Source organism: Cololabis saira, chromosome 22, assembly GCF_033807715.1.
Source record: "Cololabis saira isolate AMF1-May2022 chromosome 22, fColSai1.1, whole genome shotgun sequence".
Taxonomy (NCBI): domain Eukaryota; kingdom Metazoa; phylum Chordata; class Actinopteri; order Beloniformes; family Belonidae; genus Cololabis; species Cololabis saira.
Window position 1 is genome coordinate 28995482 of NC_084608.1, and position 20442 is coordinate 29015923.

The 20442-nt window shown below is 42.5% G+C and overlaps 1 protein-coding gene across 1 annotated transcript in view; it reads right to left on the reverse strand.

The window, feature by feature from the left end:
• LOC133423706 (dipeptidyl aminopeptidase-like protein 6) overlaps positions 1-18949 on the reverse strand; it is a 338469-nt gene extending 319520 nt beyond the window's left edge. Inside the window, exon 1 of the mRNA XM_061714009.1 lies at positions 18822-18949. Within this exon, the coding sequence (XP_061569993.1) occupies positions 18822-18872 (51 nt within the window). The 5' untranslated portion in view covers positions 18873-18949. The remainder of the gene's footprint in view (positions 1-18821) is intronic.
• Positions 18950-20442: the final 1493 nt, after the last annotated feature.

The window sequence follows — 20442 nt, forward strand, 5'->3', positions numbered from 1 at the left end:
TTCATAATGAGATCCAGACTGTTTGCTGGGCATGTCACTAACTTTTAAGAAAAGCTGAAACAATCTTTTTCTCCATGCCAAGATTCATTATCGATCTGAAGAAAGTGTTTCATCATCAGCAAACCTCCTTTCAAATGGTGGAACAAGGTCAAACTTTCCAGTTTTTATTTGCTCACCAGTGGTCCTTTTCTGTTTCTCCTCAGCTTATTATTTCTCACACAGCTTATCTGAATGTAAATCTAATTAAATTCAGTGGATTTCCTACGGTTTAGTGACATACCTTGACTCTTACTTTAGCTACTGTGTTTTATGTGTTTTTTGCTGAGCAGGAAAGTTTTGGTTTAAAGGAGCATGAGGCTCCTTTTAAGAAATGAGACTCTCTAGCGCCACCCTTCACCACGACGGCCGTCGGGGGTACTGCAGCCAACAGCGAAGCCGGCACGGGAGAAAGGGGAGAACGTACATGCAGCGTCATGTGACGTCACATCCGCAGCCCAGCGCAGGAAATTCCGGTCACAATTGCAGCACATTTTGCAGCACACAGCCTGTTCAAGGCAACAGAGAGATACACTAGAGGAAACATTCTTTTTGGTTTGGAACGCTTCATCTGACATTATTACTAGAAAACTTAAAACTAGGGGTGTAACTGTACATGTATTTGTATTGAACCGTTCGGTATAGCGTGTTCGGTTCGGAAGGGAGGCGTACCGAACGAGTTTCCACACGGACATATTAAGTAGAGGACCGCACGTTGTGGAGCAGAGCGCTGCTGCAGCTGCACATAGGCGGTTGCGCTCACACCGCGAAAGTATTAAGATTAAAGAAAAAAGCACTAAATAATGAAGAACTAAAGAGCTAAGCACATAATTGTGACAAGTCCAGTGTTTCCCCTACCATTGTTTAGGCCTGGCGTGGCCTGGCCAGGCCTAAAAAAAAAAAACAAACAATGATCATTTACGTTTATGAGCGGCTCTGCAGCGCTGTTCTGCAACGTGAGTCAACCTGCTTCGTTGCCTAGTAAAGCCGGAATTATGGTTCGGCGTTAAATCGACGTAGAGCCTACGTCGTAGGGTACGCAGCGACGTGCACTGTACGGCTGCTCGCTGCGTACCCTACGCCGTAGGATCTGCGTTGGTGTAACGCAGAACCATAAATCAGCCTTAACGATGCGAGTACCGCTGCTGAGAGCGCGGGCATATTATTATACATTATGGGATGTATAGCGTTTGTAGCCATCCAACTATGGCGCCGGCCAAAAAAAGAAAAAATATTGCGGGCGACAGACAACATTATATACAGAAATGTTTCTGCCAGGTACGTGTGTTTGTGTTTGCATGCGACGCTGCAGGGAAGCATGAAGGAAAACACAGCCCGACGACACACCATGCGTCCGCAGGGTCCTAGCGCCGGCACACGTAGAGCCAATGTTATTTTGTGTGTGTGTAATAAACAACTAGCACGTTTATATTTTGCATTTTGTTTTCTTACTGTACCGAAAATGAACCGAACCGTGACCTCCAAACCGAGGTACGTACCGAACAAAGATTTTTGTGTACCATTACACCCCTACTTAAAACATATACGAATTTTTTTCATAAATCCTGCCTCAAGCTCCTTTAAGTGTCTCAGGTGTCACACCAAAAGCTGCGAGAGCTGACATCACTTCCTTACATTATTCAGCATGGCCTCACAAGCATAACGAGTGCCGTGGTTAAAATACAAATGGTGCAATCCAAAAGGTTTAAGATACATGTTTGCCATGTACATGTACCACCCAAATCTGGTTTATATTAGTATCTGTATGTTTTACAAGGACAGAATGTTCAGCGGTCGAACAAAACAGTTTTGTTTCATATATATATATATATATTATATATATATATATATATATATATATATATATATATATATATATATATATATATATACACACACACACACACACACACCGGATATATCGTTTACTTTTTCCTTCCAAGGTAGTGATTCCATATTTGATCTCAGACTCGTGTAGTTTCAGGCTTGAAAAGTCCTTGAATTCTAGGCAGAGCAGCAGGAGCAGGATGGGTTTTTGTTTTGAACCTGTATAACCTTCAAAGTCATCCTGAGTCACTGATACAGATCAAGAGCCCCATGAAAAGGAAAATTGCAGTCATTTTGAGCTTCTTTTACTTTTCTCTTCAATGTTCAAGTTGAACATCTGACCCGACCGCAGAACAATTGAAAATAAAAAGCATCTTTTTGAGAAGTCAAGACAACTTCATGAAACGAAATAAAATCACAGAACTAACCAGCCTTGCCATAAGTCTTCAGCTACTGCGCTGTGAAGATGATGACTCTAGCCATCTGCTATTTTGACTTGATTGCTTGACAAACAAAATGTAGCCAAAGGGACAGTCCTCAGCATGATGGATCCCAGCATGCCTTGTGAAATACTGCTGTTATGCACTGGCACTGCTGAAAAACTGTCGCTGGCATAAAGTTCACTATGAATCAAGCTTCTCCGTCCTAAACTGCTGCATTTCTGACCCGATAAGAGCTAACCCCAGCCAAGTATTAATACATCCTACAAACATTGCAGGACATGTGGCTCATGCTGCCGCTGCCTCACAAATTATTTCAAAATTATGTTCCTTTTGCAGCTTGACAGCAATTTATGCTGAACTTGTTTCCAATTTATACATAGCTAATAGAGGACTGCATAGCATATACATACCATTATTCATCATCTTAAAGACACACTATGACACACCGCTGCAGACGGGGGCAGCATATCATGAGAAAGTTCAATTGTCAGCCCTGGCGTGAGAGAAAAAAGTGCACAGTGCTTCAAAACAACAATGCACGCGAATTAAAAAAGAAAATGAAACAACACAGATGGATTGGATTGGATTAGCACATGAGGCAGCAGAATGTTGGTGCAACAGAGAGCAAGAGAGGAGCAAATGGAAATAAAAAAGTAGTTACCTATTCATGTCATAGTCTGCAATGTTTTGTTTGTTTGTTGTTTCGGCTCACACTGTTCTTCACGGGGACATCGGCCCAGCATGATTGGAGATCCCCCCAACAGCTCACGACATTTGGCATGCCAAGATATCCGTCGGCAGTCAGAGGTTAGTATCAGCGCTAACGGGACAGTTGGTATCACCAGGCTGGATCGTAGGATTGTTCCCACCCGTAAGCAAGTGTGGCACATAGGGATGGGCGGTATGGACTAAAAAATGTATCACGATAATTTCTGGCATTTATCCCAATAATGATAAAAATGACGATAGAAAAAATACCAATTCAACTCCACCTTTGTAACTATAAATCTATCACCACATTCAGTCTTTGGAATACTAAATGCTACTAAACTACACCAATTAAATTTAATTAATAAAAACCAATTAAATGAGTTACACCTGTACTGCAAAACTGGAATGACTCAAGCTCCTCGCTCTCAGATCCGCCATGTTTGTTACACAAAAACGCCATTAACGGGAATCTTTCTTTCTTTCCTTCTTTCTTTCTGGCTCATTTTCTTTCTTTCAGGCTCATATCTTTCTTTCTTTTTTTCTTTCTTTCAGAATCATATCTTTCTTTCTTTCTTTCTTTCTTTCTTTCTTTCTTTCTTTCTTTCTTTCTTTCTTTCTTTCTTTCTTTCTTTCTTTCTTTCTTTCTTTCTTTCTTTCTTTCTTTCTTTCTTTCTTTCTTTCTTTCTTTCTTTCTTTCTTTCTTTCTTTCGTTCAGGCTCATATCCTTCTTTCTTTCTTTCTTTCTTTCGTTCAGGCTCATTTCCTTCTTTCTTTCTTTCTTTCTTTCGTTCAGGCTCATTTCCTTCTTTCTTTCTTTCTTTCTTTCTTTCTTTCGTTCAGGCTCATTTCCTTCTTTCTTTCTTTCTTTCTTTCTTTCTTTCGTTCAGGCTCATTTCCTTCTTTCTTTCTTTCTTTCTAGCTCATTTCTTTCTTTCTTTCTTTCTTTCTTTCTTTCTTTCTTTCTTTCTTTCTTTCTTTCTTTCTTTCTTTCTTTCTTTCTTTCTTTCTTTCTTTCTTTCTTTCTTTCTTTCTTTCTTTCTTTCTTTCTTTCTTTCTTTCTTTCTTTCTTTCTTTCTTTCTTTCTTTCTTTCTTTCTTTCTTTCTAGGCTCATTTCTTTCTTTCTAGGCTCATTTCTTTCTTTCTTTTTTTCTTTTTTTCTGGCTCCTTCCTTCCTTCCTTCCTTCCTTCCTTCCTTCCTTCCTTCCTTCCTTCCTTCCTTCCTTCCTTCCTTCCTTCCTTCCTTCCTTCCTTCCTTCCTTCCTTCCTTCCTTCCTTCCTTCCTTCCTTCCTTCCTTCCTTCCTTCCTTCCTTCCTTCCTTCCTTCCTTCCTTCCTTCCTTCCTTCCTTCCTTCCTTCCTTCCTTCCTTCCTTCCTTCCTTCCTTCCTTCCTTCCTTCCTTCCTTCCTTCCTTCCTTCCTTCCTTCCTTCCTTCCTTCCTTCCTTCCTTCCTTCCTTCCTTCCTTCCCGTACGTTGTGCGTGGATTTAACGCAGAACCATAAATCAGCTTTACACAAAAACGTCATCAACGGGAATTTATCATTTTTACCGCGAGATACAAATTCTTACCGTGGGGAATTTTTTTGACGGTAAATCGTGAACGGTAAAATATCGCCCATTCCTAGTGGCACAGGAGATCTACAGTCGGTCTTTAAAATTGCATCAAAAAGACTCTTATTTTTCATACTCACATTCTTTTGGTTGATTTTCTAAATATTTTGAAGTCTAACTATTAGACGTGTCACCTTTACTAACAGTTATAATGTACGTGTGGTAATATTTACAAAAAAAGCATATTGGTTGAAAGACAGAAAATAAATTCCAAGTATGCATTATCTTTATGATGAAATTAATATTTACGAGCAGCAAAAACTGAGGTTTCCTTCCCAATACACCTCGTAAACTCTCAAAGAATTCCCCGCATCTCAGTTCAGCCCCCCTTTGATATATTTGAAAGCCTCAGACTGCAGCAAAAATGTCAAAAGAGCTGTGATGTAAATGCTGACTCATCCACTACGTTGGGTAGGAGCTGCACAGATACAAGATGTCTGAAAGCTCACGGTGCAGGGTGCAGCAGGCATCACAAAGTGATCAATACAGGAACATGGATGTGGAGGTGGTCAAAACAGCGATGCGATTTCAATTCTTCTTCATGTGGTTTGGAATCAGCCATGCACGTAAAAACAGGTGAAGTGAGCTATTGACATAACCTCCTACGAGCTACCCTGCGGCCATGAAGGTTTGTATCGAAAAGGCATTAACTGTGTAGTGGAGCTCCAAATCAAGCACAGTGGTCCGTCATCAAAATGCAACCATCGGCCTGAAGGCGCACACGCCGTTGTAATATGCCAAACAGCTGTTTGAAGTGCAAAACACCAGCATTTAGTATGTTAACAGCTGCTTCCAGCATGTGCTCTGGGAGAAACATAACAGGCAGCTAATTAGGCTGATCTCCAATAAAGGTGGCAGTTTGTACACTGAGCTTATTGCCGTAGTCTGGTGGAATATTCTTATCTTTAAAATGTCACCTGTTCAACCAAAGGCAGCTTCTATTTCTTTTTTTTGGGATGGGGGGGGTATGCTTTCTCTGCAGCATTTAATTAAATAATTAAAAGGGTTTTTTGAAGGGCCGGTGGCACTCAGAGATTATGATGAGATTGGTTTGTCTACATGTCTACACTGACAACACGCGTTAACGATTACACCGTCTAAGGAGTGCTGAAACAGTAGGAAATTAATCGCAGGGTTGCTTTCTTCCTTAATCACATACTGATGTAAAAATGAGCATTTTCCCTTAGCTTTTATTTCCTGAGATGCAAATGAAGCTGGGGAGATTAAAACATATTTACATATGAAGAGGCAGTTCCCAACCTCCCCATTTATTTACCTTTTGAAAATCTAGCAGAAAATACATTATGTCTTAATTTTGTTTCCTTTTTAATCCATTCCTCGAGAGTAATGATATTAAAAAATAAACGCTGACAGAGAAAAATAAATACTCTTCATGTGGTTCAGGTCCAGAGCAGTTTTTGTTGGCGCCGCTTGTTGCTGCATGTGCAGAGGGTCCTCCGCAGGGCGGAAACACAAACAAACTGTGCTTACCTCACTTGGAGAGCAACACAAAGTCCTCTACTACCTTGATCATTGCTCATCTTTTGTTGTTGCAGGTCTCTTGCAAATGCTTGCAGCCAAAAGGCCACACAGAGTTAAATTAATTACGGGAACAGGTGCGCTCGCAAATTCAATCTGAAACGGCCCAAGCTTCAACTGAACTGGTCATCAGAGATTTCTCTTTCACTCAGAGCAAGGAGGGCTTTAGTGAATTGGGGCAGTCTAATGCTTCTTGTTCATCCGGTCTCTACCTGAATTTGTATTAGCGGTAGCACTCAGAATCTATTAATACGGCATACTATCGTATAAAGCAATGAAATAAAAAGTATTTTATTAACATTTGACCAAGAAGACTCAGAGAGAAATATTCATCCCACTCTGCTATTTATCCTTGACCGGGCAAATAGGAGAACAGTCTAGGGAAAGATACCTGACCTCTCTCTAACCAGACACCTTCTCTGACTCTTCTACGGGGGAGATAGAGGTGTTCCCAAGCCAGCTATCAGATATAATCTATCCAGCAAGGCCTGTTCTGGTGATTCGTGTAAATCACCTCCTGTGGGGAAGTGTGACCAGAGTAGATGGATGGAAGGAGGCAGACTCAGAAGCAATGTTAAAAATGTTCAAGAGTTATTTATTTTTTCCCAAGAAATACTTAAACTAAAGCAACATGTGCCCATGGCTGCACATTGGTCTCTCCTCTCTCCGGCAGCAGACAGCAGCTGGTTATGTAGGCCCTTCTATCAGGCTGTACCACTCCAAAGGTGACTCCACTCGCCTCCCTGGAATCAACTGAGGCATCAACAGTTTGTCTCCAACCACAATCACCACCAAACACACAATAGCGTCGGCCATGGTTACCAATACCTTTTCAACCATGCCAAAAATAATCAAAATCAATAAGAAAACAAATCCCAAAATGTACCTCCCCCCATACATGGTTCAACCCAGTGACATCACTAATGATGTCACCAGGGTATAAATAGAGGAAGTGTTTGCACTTTTCCCTCCTTTTGACACTGGAACCTGGTGGGTATGGTAAGTAACATAATCAACCTCATGATAAATGAAAAAACTGAACAAATAAACGACTTTAAACTTAACAATACTTTTCTGTATTATTTTAAGTGCAATAATTGAGAACACAAACAAACCTGGGTTACTATGTGTCTGCATGGCACGAAAGAATGATAGACCCACAACCAAAACAAACAAGCACGGCTGAATTTGGATGGCTAAGATAGTAGACTGACATGGTGACAAATGGTGTGCTCTCACCCACTTTGTCACACACCCCTCCCCTTAAGACCGTTACTCATCGGAGTCACGGGACAGGTAGTCAGCGATGACGTTCTTATGTCCTGGCCGATACCGGACCTGAAAACGATAAGGCTGGAGAGACAGGTACCATCTGGTGATTCTAGCATTAGTGTCTTTCATGTTATGAATCCACTGCAATGCACGATGGTCAGTCTCAAGAACAAACTCTTTGCCAATGAGGTAATATTTCAACGTATCTAAAGCCCATTTAATGGCTAGCGCTTCCTTTTCTACTGTTGAATACCTCGTTTCCCTTGCAAAAAGTTTTCGGCTGATGTACTGCACGGGTAACTGGTTTCCATCCTCTCCTTGTAGTAATACGGCTCCTAGACCAACTCCAGAGGCATCTGTCTGAACAGTGAAGGGGAGAGTAAAATCTGGACATTGCAGAACAGGCTCTTGACACAGACAGTTTCTCAAATCGTGAAAAGCATTCTCAGTTTCTTGCGTCCACTTAACCTTCACTGGGCTAGATTTGCGAGTCATATCAGTCAGTATTGCAGATCTGGATGAAAAGTTGGGGATAAGTCTGCGATACCAGCCTACTAACCCCAAGAATGACCGTAGCCTCCTCTTGGTGTTGGGTAGTGGGGAAGCTCCAATCGCCTCTACCTTTCCCACCTGAGGACGGATACCTCCCCCTCCAATCACATAGCCAAGGTACTGGACCTCAGGTTTGGCAATGTGACACTTCTTGGCATTAATGACCAAACCAGCTCTCTGAATGCGTTGAAAAACATCAGCAAGGTGTTGAATGTGCTCCTCCCAGGTTCGACTGAAAATCACAATGTCATCGATATAGGCTGCTGCATAGTCGTCTGCTCCTCTCAAAACTTCATCCACCAACCTCTGAAATGTTGCTGGTGCTCCGTGCAAACCAAACGGCATCATCCTGAATCTGAACAGGCCACTTGGGACTCTGAAAGTTGTTAAGTCCTTTGAAGAATCTGTTAAGGGCACTTGCCAGTACCCTTTGCAGAGGTCAAGGGTCGTCAGGAAGTTGGCATGTCCCAAGCGCTCAATCAGTTCATCCACCCTTGGCATTGGGTAGGGGTCGAAGGCCGACACAGCATTCAGTTTTGAAAAATTAACACAGAATCTGATTTTAGCGTCCTCCTTTTTCGGAACCAATACCACAGGGCTACACCACTCACTGTGAGAAGGCTCGATGATTCCTGTAGCTAGCATCTCTTCCACTTCTTGCTTCAGTTCAGGGACAAGTCTGGCTGGAATGCGGCAAGTGGTGTCCCTAATGGGCTGCTGTTCAGGTGAATGCAGACGGATCCGATGTTCAGTGAGGTGTGTACAACCTGGTTTCAGACTGAAGAGCTCCTTTGACATGTGGACTTGCAGCTCCTGGCGTTGATCTGGTGTGAGATGACTCAGATCTGGAAACACTGGAGTCTCAGATGAGGATGGAAAGTACTGCTCCTGAATCTCTTCCTCATCATCCACTGTGCATGCCCACAAGTTTGTAGAGTTCTCTGGTTGGTCTACCCACCTTTTCAGGAGGTTTACATGGAAGACTTGATGTTTCTTTCGTCGGTCTGGCAAGGAAAGGTCATATGTCACTGGGCCCATCTTTTTCCTGATCGTGTATGGTCCCTGCCACTTGGCAAGAAGACCGCTATCAGACGTTGGCAGCAGTAGGAGAACTTTCTGGCCCTCCTGGAAAATTCTCCTCTTGGAGGCCTTATCATAAGTGTGCTTCTGTCGCTGCTGTGCTTGAGCCAAATTACCATTAGCAAGCTCTTGAAACTGCTCCAGTTTGTCTCTCATTTTCAGGACATATGAGAGCTCACTGCACTGCTGTTGTGGTGTGGGGCCCTCCCAGGCCTCCTTCAGAACGTCCATTGGACCCCTCACTGGATGTCCGTACAGCAGCTGAAAAGGGGAGAATCCGGTTGATGTTTGTGGGACTTCTCTATATGCAAACAGCAAGAATGGAAGCCATTGGTCCCAATCTGACCCGGAGTCATTAACAAACTTCCTTAACATGGACTTGAGCGTCTTGTTAAAGCGCTCAACGAGGCCGTCTGTCTGTGGGTGATAGGGACTGGTCCTCACTCCTTGAATTCCCAGCATGCTGTACACCTCTTTAAGCAGATTTGATGTAAAGTTGGTACCCTGGTCAGTGATGATCTCCTTTGGAATTCCAACTCTGGAAAACAGCTGAATGAGACAGTTGACGATCTGGCGAGCCTTGATCTTCTTCAAGGGAAAGGCTTCAGGGTATCTTGTGGCATAATCACTGACTACCAGTATGTACTTGTGGCCTGCACTACTTCTTTCTAGCGGGCCTACGATGTCCATGGCAATACGGGAGAATGGCGTATCAATGATGGGCATGTTAATGAGAGGGGCCCTATCTCCTTTCCTGCCTGGAGCTGTTAGCTGACACTGTGGGCAAGATTGGCAATATTTAACTGTGTCAGCATACTGCTGGGGCCAGTAGAAACGGGGAACCATTCTGGAAAATGTTTTTGCCTGTCCTAAGTGTCCTGCCCATGGGATAGAGTGGCTCAGATTAAGGATTGTTGGCCTCAAACTCTGGGGAATAACTAGCTGATCACCAATCTGGCTACGGCGATACAGCTTGTCTCTCTTAACTACAAAGACTTCCTTATCTACCACTTGGGTCGACTCCGGCACACATTTTGAAAACAAGATTGTAAGTGTGGGGTCCTCTCTCTGTAGCTTAGCAATATCACCCGGGATGGAAAAAGTGTCAGACTCTACTGGATCATCCACATACTGGGCTACTTTGGTTCCCCTTACTCTATCCCGTCTCCTCTGTCTCCTGCTTTTCCTGCCCTTAAGCTGTCTGGTGTAACCACTAGGCACTTCCTCATTTGCAAAAGGTAACTCCTCCCATCCCGCTGTTAGACTAGCTTGTTCCTGCCTGCTTTTGGACCTTGTAACAGCTAGCAAACTTTCACTGGTGCAGCTGGCCCTAGTCTCACGAGATTGTTTAGCTATCAGATCGGCAAGAATAGGGATATCAGAGCCTAACACAACCTGATAGGGTAGATGTTCAAATACTCCTACTGAAAGAGGATAGAGTTGACCTTCGACCTGGATAGATACCTCAGCTATGGGGTATCCTACCTTGTCCCCATGAATACATAGGACATCCACTGTTCCCCCACAAAAAATGACATTCTTAGGGAGACTATCCTGTCTGACTAGGGTACGATTACTTCCCGAGTCTAGAAGAGCTATACAGGGTCTGTCTTCAATTAACACACCTATTGTAAGTTCTTCAAATTGACCTTCTCTCTCTACCTCACTGACAGATGACTGGGGAGCAAAACACATGTAGTTATTACTAACATGTACTTTAGGACACTCTTTCATAAAATGACCTTTCTGACCACATGAAAAACACATTAAGAGGGCCTTATTTCTAGGCTCAAGTTTAACTGAATTTGAGGGAAGGAACTGTCTTGTGTTCCTAACTCTATAGTCATTGCCTCCGTCCGGTTTACCAGATGGTATGGGTGGGCGGGGCTTGGCTGGGAGGTACTCTTGTGATGGACGGCGGGCAGCCAGGAAAGCTTCAGCCAATTCTGCTGCTTCTTTTGAGGTCTTTGGGTTCCGTTCTTTGATCCAGGTGCAGAGCTCAGGGTTAAGGACTTTGAGAAACTGCTCCATGATGATGGTGTCTCCAATTTGCTCTTTGGTCTTTGCTTTGGGGGCCATCCACTTCTCATACAAGTCCTTGAGACGTACCTGCAATTCTTTAGGGGTCTCTTCCCCCTCTGGTGCACTGGAACGGAACCTCACTCGATAGGTCTCTGTACTGATTTCGAACTTCTGCAAGACAGCACATTTTACTTTTCCATAGTCCATTGTGTCATCAATGTCCATGGCCACATATGCAGCGCGAGCTTTACCAGTTAGCAGTGGAGCTAGGTGAAGAGCCCATTCATCCTGAGGCCACTGACAGGCAAGAGCAATTCTTTCAAAAGTGATTAAATAGTGCTCAATGTCCTCACCTTCATTATAGGGCTGCATTTTGGGGCTTTTCCAGCCAGGTAACCTCACCAGACTGGGATGTTGTCCTCCGATAGCAGGCTGTGATGGCTCGGCAACTGTTTCAGGTGCTGGCCCTATGGAAGTGGCGGATGTGGCAGCCAAACCGTCCCTCGGCTGCATACGCTCCTGCCGGTCCTGCTGCACCTCCTGTTGGAGTTGGGCAAACTGATGTTGTATTCGCCTCCACCTCTCCTCCTCATGCTTACGCTCCTGATCCGTCCTGGCATCCCGGTCAGCCTGCTGTTGCATTAAGCATCGCAAAAGATTAGACAGTTCTGCTGTACTTTGTTCCTGAGGTTGACCACCTGCTGCCCCTTGCTGGTCACAGACATCTTGTGACAATTCTGGTAGACACTCCATTTTATTTTTCTTCTGGTTTCTTATTGACATCTTCACTGCCTCCTACTGGCCTGGGACCCACCAACTGCCACCAAATGTGGGGAAGTGTGACCAGAGTAGATGGATGGAAGGAGGCAGACTCAGAAGCAATGTTAAAAATGTTCAAGAGTTATTTATTTTTTCCCAAGAAATACTTAAACTAAAGCAACATGTGCCCATGGCTGCACATTGGTCTCTCCTCTCTCCGGCAGCAGACAGCAGCTGGTTATGTAGGCCCTTCTATCAGGCTGTACCACTCCAAAGGTGACTCCACTCGCCTCCCTGGAATCAACTGAGGCATCAACAGTTTGTCTCCAACCACAATCACCACCAAACACACAATAGCGTCGGCCATGGTTACCAATACCTTTTCAACCATGCCAAAAATAATCAAAATCAATAAGAAAACAAATCCCAAAATGTACCTCCCCCCATACATGGTTCAACCCAGTGACATCACTAATGATGTCACCAGGGTATAAATAGAGGAAGTGTTTGCACTTTTCCCTCCTTTTGACACTGGAACCTGGTGGGTATGGTAAGTAACATAATCAACCTCATGATAAATGAAAAAACTGAACAAATAAACGACTTTAAACTTAACAATACTTTTCTGTATTATTTTAAGTGCAATAATTGAGAACACAAACAAACCTGGGTTACTATGTGTCTGCATGGCACGAAAGAATGATAGACCCACAACCAAAACAAACAAGCACGGCTGAATTTGGATGGCTAAGATAGTAGACTGACATGGTGACAAATGGTGTGCTCTCACCCACTTTGTCACACCTCCATTAGGGTTTATCCATAAGAAATCTTGGACAGATTCCCCACCAACTCGAAAGGATCCTTCTGATTCAGAAGCACAGTGATTTTACTCTGAGCTTCTCACAAAACGAATGAGCATCGTCCTGTACCTAAAAGTTATTTTTCAAACACAGCTGCCTCACAGGAAGACGGCTCCCGGGTGGAATCCCGGCAGGGGCCTTTCTGTGAGGAGTTTTGCATGTGCTCTCTATGCACAAGATTCCTCACATCGCCCCTAACCATGAATATTAGAGGAACTGTTGATTTTTGCCAATGTGAGTGTACGTGTGTGATTGCCTGGCAACCTGTCCAGGGTGTAGCTTTGCCCTTTACCCAAATAGAGCTGGGATAGGCTGCACCACACTCCCGTGTCCCTGTCAAGGAAGAAGCAGCTACAGATAATGGACGAATTGATTTTTTCAGTCATTAACCACCACATGAAAGTAGGGTTGGGTAGTAGCCCAAGCAGAGAAAGCCTGGAGCGCTTTCTCCCTAGCCACTATTCCAGCTCTGCCAATACATTGGGGTGGTCCCAGGCCATCCAGGAGATATTATCTCTCTCGTTTTCTGAGTCTGCCCTACAGCTTCCTCCCAGTTGGACATCCTAAAACGTCCCTACCAATAAAGCGCTAAAAGGCATGAAAAAAATGTAAGCTCCTCTACTTGAGGTACAGCAAGTCAATCCAAACCCAGAGTGGGAAATCCACCCTTGTCTGACTGGGGATTGCGGCATCAGACGTGGAGGTGCAAGCTCTCTTCCTGGTTGCTTCACATTCAACCAGAGAGCCAGATAATGGTCTTGGTGGAGAACCAATGACAAATACAGTCCTGGAAATGAGTGAAGTCCCAGCAACAATGTTGACACACATGGTTGTCTGGACTCTCTATACTGGCCCTGAGATGGAGATGGTGCATATTCAGAGTTTACCACACCTCTCACCTATTTGGGATAGGCTTTAGCCTTTTGAAAACTAAGACAGGGTTACGTCCAAAATGCAGAGTTTACTTCTCTCAGATGTCAGTTTGGCTCTATAAAACTGACATAGGTCTTTAGCTTTAAGAATCAATTTGACAGACATAAAGGACCAAACTGTGGCCATGAATAACTCCAGGATTATATAAAGTAAGTCAGATGCACACAATGCAAAAAATGATTTGCTTTAGGTGATTATGCCTTTCTTTTATCACGAAGTATGAATATTTAATTAAAATACTCAAACGTTTTAAAGAAATGGTTAATACCAAGATTCTGATAGTCACATTTCTGAAGTAAGGATTGTATAAACTCAAGCCTTGCTTCACTTATTAATAATTTGCAATTACTGAGACAATGTAAGTGCTCACTGCACGGCCAAAAGTGTTTCAACTGAGAGAATTAAGTAGAGTTTCAACTACAGCTGTGACAATAAGACTCCTCTTGGTGAGCCTTTAAAACCCTCCCTTCATTTACAGGGACACATTTCTCTGTCCATTATGTTTCATCTATTTTTTTGAATTCCAGCAAAGAAAAACAAATCATTAGTTGTTCGACAACACTGTTCTCTGTGCCCTTGAGCAGGGATGTTTGCCATGTCAGACAGCAATTAGACACAGTGAAAGCTGGAGAACAAAACGACAGTGCTGTTTGTGAACTGTATCGCACTTGTGCAAGACGCTCGCACATTTACAAACATCAAACCTGCAGAGCTCCCAACACTGTACAACAAACGGACGGGTGGGATAATAGCTGCTGTATCCCATGGTAATGTTTCTGCTGACATTAGCTGTTAGGCATCAGGATGCAGACTCGATTAGCCGCAATTTCCTGTGCAGACAACACCTTGCGGGCACACCGCCACCCATGTTCGCGTACCACCTGCTTCACTTGAAGCGAGAGACCCCATTGAGCAACATCACTGTCCAATAGCTCATATGGTGGTTGGAAATCAAGCTGTGAAGATTTCTACTGCGAAGACATCCCACTGAGACACTACACTTAATCTCCATCCCATGAGTATGGGCTTAATGTACAAGAAGGATCACCATCCACAATAAACCTGTCACGCTGAAGCTAATGCACATTGTTGGCTCCGTTATCGTGTACCTTTCATGCTGCCACCTGCTAACTCAAACCCTTGAGGTTGAATCCTTTTAATGCAGACTCGGTCAATAAACCAGAATGTGACTTTGAGAATGAAGCTCAAGAATAAATCAACAACTGATCAATATGAAGACATGGGATATGAAAAGTGAAGAACGTGAAGATATTTATTTATCTCCCCGTAATGTGAAAAGCTAAAGAAAGAGCTGAATATGCTCTGGACAAAAACACTTCTGCACTTTCAGCACCTCGTCCTCAGCTGATAGATTACCGATATCACAGAGGAGCCCACAGCAGACCATCATTTTATTTTAATTCTTTAAAACCCACAGTCTCACTATAGAAATGGTGCTCTAAACGAAGCTTTACATACATGTTTTAAGAGGTTCTATAGAGGGTTTTTTTTCTCTTTTAAACAGGCAAAAAAAACGTTTTTTTTCTTCATGTCTTATTCCATCAACATGATTCATTGGATGTAGCCTTCATGAAACAACTGAAGACTTTAACCAAAGTACCTTTCAAAATATTTGACGAGCCACTTGACAACTACATTTGTCTGAAACACTTTTCTTAAAGCTTGATTTATGCCGCTGCTTGGCAACTATACGCTTGCAACTTACAGGTCCTACATGCCATTGTCATTTATACTTTCCTGTCATGTCACTCTGAAATTATAATGCCAAACACTTGATGGCTGTACGGGCTCTTTTCTTTTCTAGCGCTGTAGCTTGCTGTGTTGAGTGTCCTTTAGACGTAGGAACACGGCAAATGTGACATTTCTTATTTGAGATGGAACTGATAAATGTTGAACAGAAGTAGCTTCTTAATGCCATTGCAGCAAACAATCTATTTGCAGCTGGACACAAAAAAAAGGTAGTAGTAGTGAGCAGTATAACGTAGGAAATACAATGCTACCAATCATGTAGTTAGACCTGCATGTAGTTTACAGTTCTAGGGAGCTACATGTCAGGCTGTAGTGTAGACATTTGGTTCGATGAAGCATAAATTGCCCTTTAATCTCCAGAAATTCCCCTGCCATCTTTCCTTGACCTCATTGACGTCTTCCATTGAGATTAAGGAAAAGTGCTTAGGAATGGACATAAGAGGTAACCACCTATTGGCCAAGGACCGCTGGCATAGCAAGTCCTTTTCCCCCAGGGAAGGTAAAGGTAGAACATTCGCTCCACTTTGCTTTAATGAAACAGAGGACATTTTCCTTTTGCCTGGCTAGCCATCATCATCCGTTTCATCTTCACTACAAATAATTGGTCGGCTTCCTTGACCAATGGCAGTACCAACGGACACAGAAAGAACTTCCTCACCGTTGGACCGGCATCCAACCAATCAGAGAGACAAAGCATGTGAAGTAGCCAGAGCAACAACCAGACTCCACAAAAGACATCCAAACTGGCATTCAGTGGGGTAGAATACCGGTGAATGACTGTCAGGTTTGTAGGAAAACTTGTTGATCAGTGGTAATATTAAAAATTCAGTCATCATCTAAGTGGTTTTGAATAGTGGCTTATGGATACTACTGTATGAGTCATCGCATAAAGCCCAACCCTGTCCAATTGCAATTGGTTTGGTATGTTCTGTACCGGTGGAAATGGCTTTGAACAGGAGGCCTAGCCGACCCATTTCATGAAAGATTTATTGTATAGGTTTGGCTGGCCAGGCTAACCTTGTACAAGCTGGTAAGGTTAGCAGGCGTTCAACCACCATGGGCAAATGCTACAGCATATTTTTATGCATTCACTATGGAACAGTTTTTTGTGCTTTATAAGAACACGTATTTAAAAAATAAATACATTTGACCTTTATTGTTTACTAAAAAGGTTGCCTAAAAACCAAAGGCAAAGATTAACCGAGGTACCAGTACCATACTTGAAGCAGTGATGATGGTCCATAAATCAAGGGCACATAGCAGATTCCTCAGTGGCACATGACACATAGAAGTGTAATATCAAACCTAAACAAAGACCAAAACTTAACTCTTTCTAGAAATTCATTCCAACTATACTATTTCCAAGTAATTTCCTGAAAATGTCTCTTTTTCTCTCACATCAAAGATAAGTAAAATCTTGCAATCCCATTTTTACCCTCATCACCCAACAACTATTACAGATTGTGCCTCAACAGGTGTAATCTAATATAGTAAGCGCTTTTTTTTCCAACTGATGAAAATCAAAACTGTTTAAATCTAGAGAGCAAATGGATATCTTTACTTTCAGATTTTCAGAGTCCATGAATTAAAAAATAAATATTTTAGTTTTTTTCCCTTTATCCACAAAATATGTTCCAATTTGTAAGATTTTGTGAATTTGATAGGTACGTTTTGTTGGTGGATTTTGAAACTGACCAGAACTCTTGTGCTAAACATCCATGTTTACTCTTCATCATGCAGGGATAAACACTTTCTGTACAAAATAAGGCCAGGAGGGATGACAAGATGGTCTTTAGTGACAGAACCATTAGGAAAAGCCTGACTCCACACAGCTGTGTCCCACATCTTCACAAATGGCCTTGAGTGTTTTCAGAGCACGGCTTATTCAGCTACAAATAAGGCAATTATGGAGCAGATCAAAAAATTACCATCAAACTTAAACTGCAGGATAACAAAGTTGATCTCAGTTCCAACATTTAACAGTTCAGACAACATCAGCAGATGGTCCTTGGGAGTGATATAAAGGTTTTAGAGCTCAATGAAAGGTAATATTCCCCAAGTAATATCATAAAAACAACCCAACAACCTTTAAGAGGCGTGATGGCAACCCTTAATATCCAAGGGGGTCCCAAGAGACTCCTGTACTGTCTCCCCTCACACAAACATCCATATTACAGCCTGCAGCTCCTTGCAGAAAAGACAGTCAGAGTAATATATCCAGCACCCCACAGCTTTAGATGCAGTAAAAAATTAATGGGACCCTTCTTTGGCAAAAGGTTACCTGTGCCCTCAGTGGCTGGTGAACCTGAGACCGACTCGGCTGTTATTATGAAGAGCTCATCAGAAAAGAAAACGCAACAAAACTTTCCAACTCCCTAAACTAAGACTCGCATCCTCCATCACGGAAGGAGAGGGCAAAAAAAAAAAAAAAAAATGGGTGTGAACTATGAGAAAACCAGGGGCGTCAATTGGGCATGGCAAGGTATGGCAGCCGCCACACGTTGGCTTCAAGGGAAAATGTAAATGTTTGTTTTTTAAATACATTTATGGAATTACTCTGTCTATTTGTATTGATTATTCTATTACTTAATATAGAATAACTACAAATGCAAATCAGAACAACATGATCGATTTCACTAGTTATTATACACTTACTTAACAAGAATATTTGTCTTATTTCTAGTTAAAATGTCTAATTTTTAGTAAAAAAAAATCTCATTACATTTAAGACAAGACCCAAAAACTCAAAAAACAACAATTTTCACCTGTTTCAAGTAGATTTTCACTTAAAATATTTTTTTTTTTGCTTGTAATGAGAAGATAAATCTTGTCCCACTGGCAGATTTTTCTACTTATTTCAATTGAAAATTTACTTGAAACAGGTGAAAATGGTCAAATAAGTTATTTTTTTGGCGATGACTCTTGTTTTAAGTGTAATGAGAATAAAAATGAGACATTTTAAATAGAAATAAGACAAATATTCCTGGTAAGATTTTGAGTTTTTGCAGTGTGAGCAAGACTGCATTTGAAAAAGTTCCAATTTTCTTGACCACACAGATAAGCTACATAGCAGACCTCTGTGATGAGTATTTGCTGGAAGTTCTGTGACTCGTAACCTTGCCATACCTTAGCTTCGACTGAATTGACGCCACTGTTATTATGAAGAGCTCATAAAGAAAGAAAACGCAACAAAACTTTCCAACTCCCTAAACTAAGACTCGCATCCTCCATCACGGAAGGAGAGGGAAAAAAAAAAAAAAAAATGGGTGTGAACTATGAGAAAACAGCGGAAAACAGGGATGATGATGATCCTAAAGCATCTTAGGTGCGTCCGAGCGCACAGAGACACAGAGATAACGGAGACAGATTCATCACGCACAACACGCGGGGAACCAGCAGCTTACCATGACATTTCCCTGCATCTTTGCCGTCTCAATCAGACTCTTTTCCTTCATGTTTGCTCCCGTGGCTGGTGGCTCGGAGAAAGCTGCTTCAGAAAGCCTGGATGGATGTGCGGACTTTGAGCTGCTCCTGTCAGCTCCGTCCCGCCGGCAGACCCTCGGACAGGGAGCCGCTTCACCAGTGGGTGGGTTTAGAATCTAACAATTCATCATCATCATCATCAAAAAAAAAAAAAAAAAAAAAAAAAACCGGGGTGGAAACAACGTGCATCCTGCTCTGGGCTGCTGATGTGAAACATTTTACAATCCCACCCTACAGAAAAGCTCCTCTTCCGCCGGTACAAGACGGCAGAGAGGAAAGTATAAGCTCGGGTGGGAAATAGCGGAAGAGAAACACAATCTGAGCGTTTTTAGTCTTTCATGAGGAAGATTGGTGCTTTTACATACTCTTTCATCAGCCCCACAATTAGCAACACTTGAAACATGTTATGTTGCACGTGTTAAGAATTTAGTGTAATTTGTTACCCCCGGCATGACTAGAGTGGCTGAAGCCTGAATTATGGTTCTGCGTTAAATCGACGCAGAGCCTACGCCGTAGGGTACGGCGTACGGTGCGCGTCGACACGTACCCTCTGCGTTGGTGTAACGCGGAACCATAAATCAGCCTTAATTAGTACAAATTAACCTATCGATAAGCCCCGCCCCTCAGATGAAATGAGCCAATGGGCTTTGAGCATCAGCTGCACAGGGACAGACATCTGTAGCTCTGTCCTTCAGCTGCACATCAACACATTGGAAGAAGATGCTGAACTTTCACCTGTTTTATGGAGTTTATACCAAGAAGAAATGAAAATTAAACATCTTAGGTGATTTTAATATCAATACCAGGTATCCAGAAAAGATGTGCAATGGAGTCCACTTTAACTCCATTTCCTAAATCCAAACAAAACAAAGCTCAAAGTCTGTTTTGGATTAAATTAAGATGCCAAATTAACATCCAGAAGATCAAACAAGGATGCTCATATTTATGCTGCTTAACTGCTTTTGCCTCTGTTGTCGTTACCAAAAGTTCTTTAATCACAAAAGTTAAGTAGCAGCAAAGACTTCAACTCAGATAGGTGGACGAGCCCACACTAAAATTAAGTGGCGGTGAATTGCCTCTTGTCTTGTGTTGTGAGTTTATCTCAGTTTATGGAGCTACTGAGCACCAGATGCAAAATTATGACTTTAAATCAAGTGCTATGTAGGCAGCTTGTAATTTAACTGCAGATATTCTACTTGTGCAGCACTTGATGTGAAGTTTTGTAGCTCAGCAGATCTAATTTTATGCCTTGCAAAATTAAAGGAATTACAGTAAATTTGTTTAATCGTAGGCTGCCTTGCTTTGCACGAGCGGTAGTGATCCTGGATGATATCATTTGCGATCGCGATGGCAGTGAAACCAGGCATTTCTTGCAAAGGTTGTTTAATGGTTACCATTAGATGTTCGGGGAACACTGTATGCAACCAACAGCCACATCAGGAAAACTTTCCCTGACAACAGAAGGAGTGTTTCAGTTCAGCACAACATCCCTATATCAAAAGTATTCACAGAATGCTCTGGAAACCGGAAATAGTCCGCTGG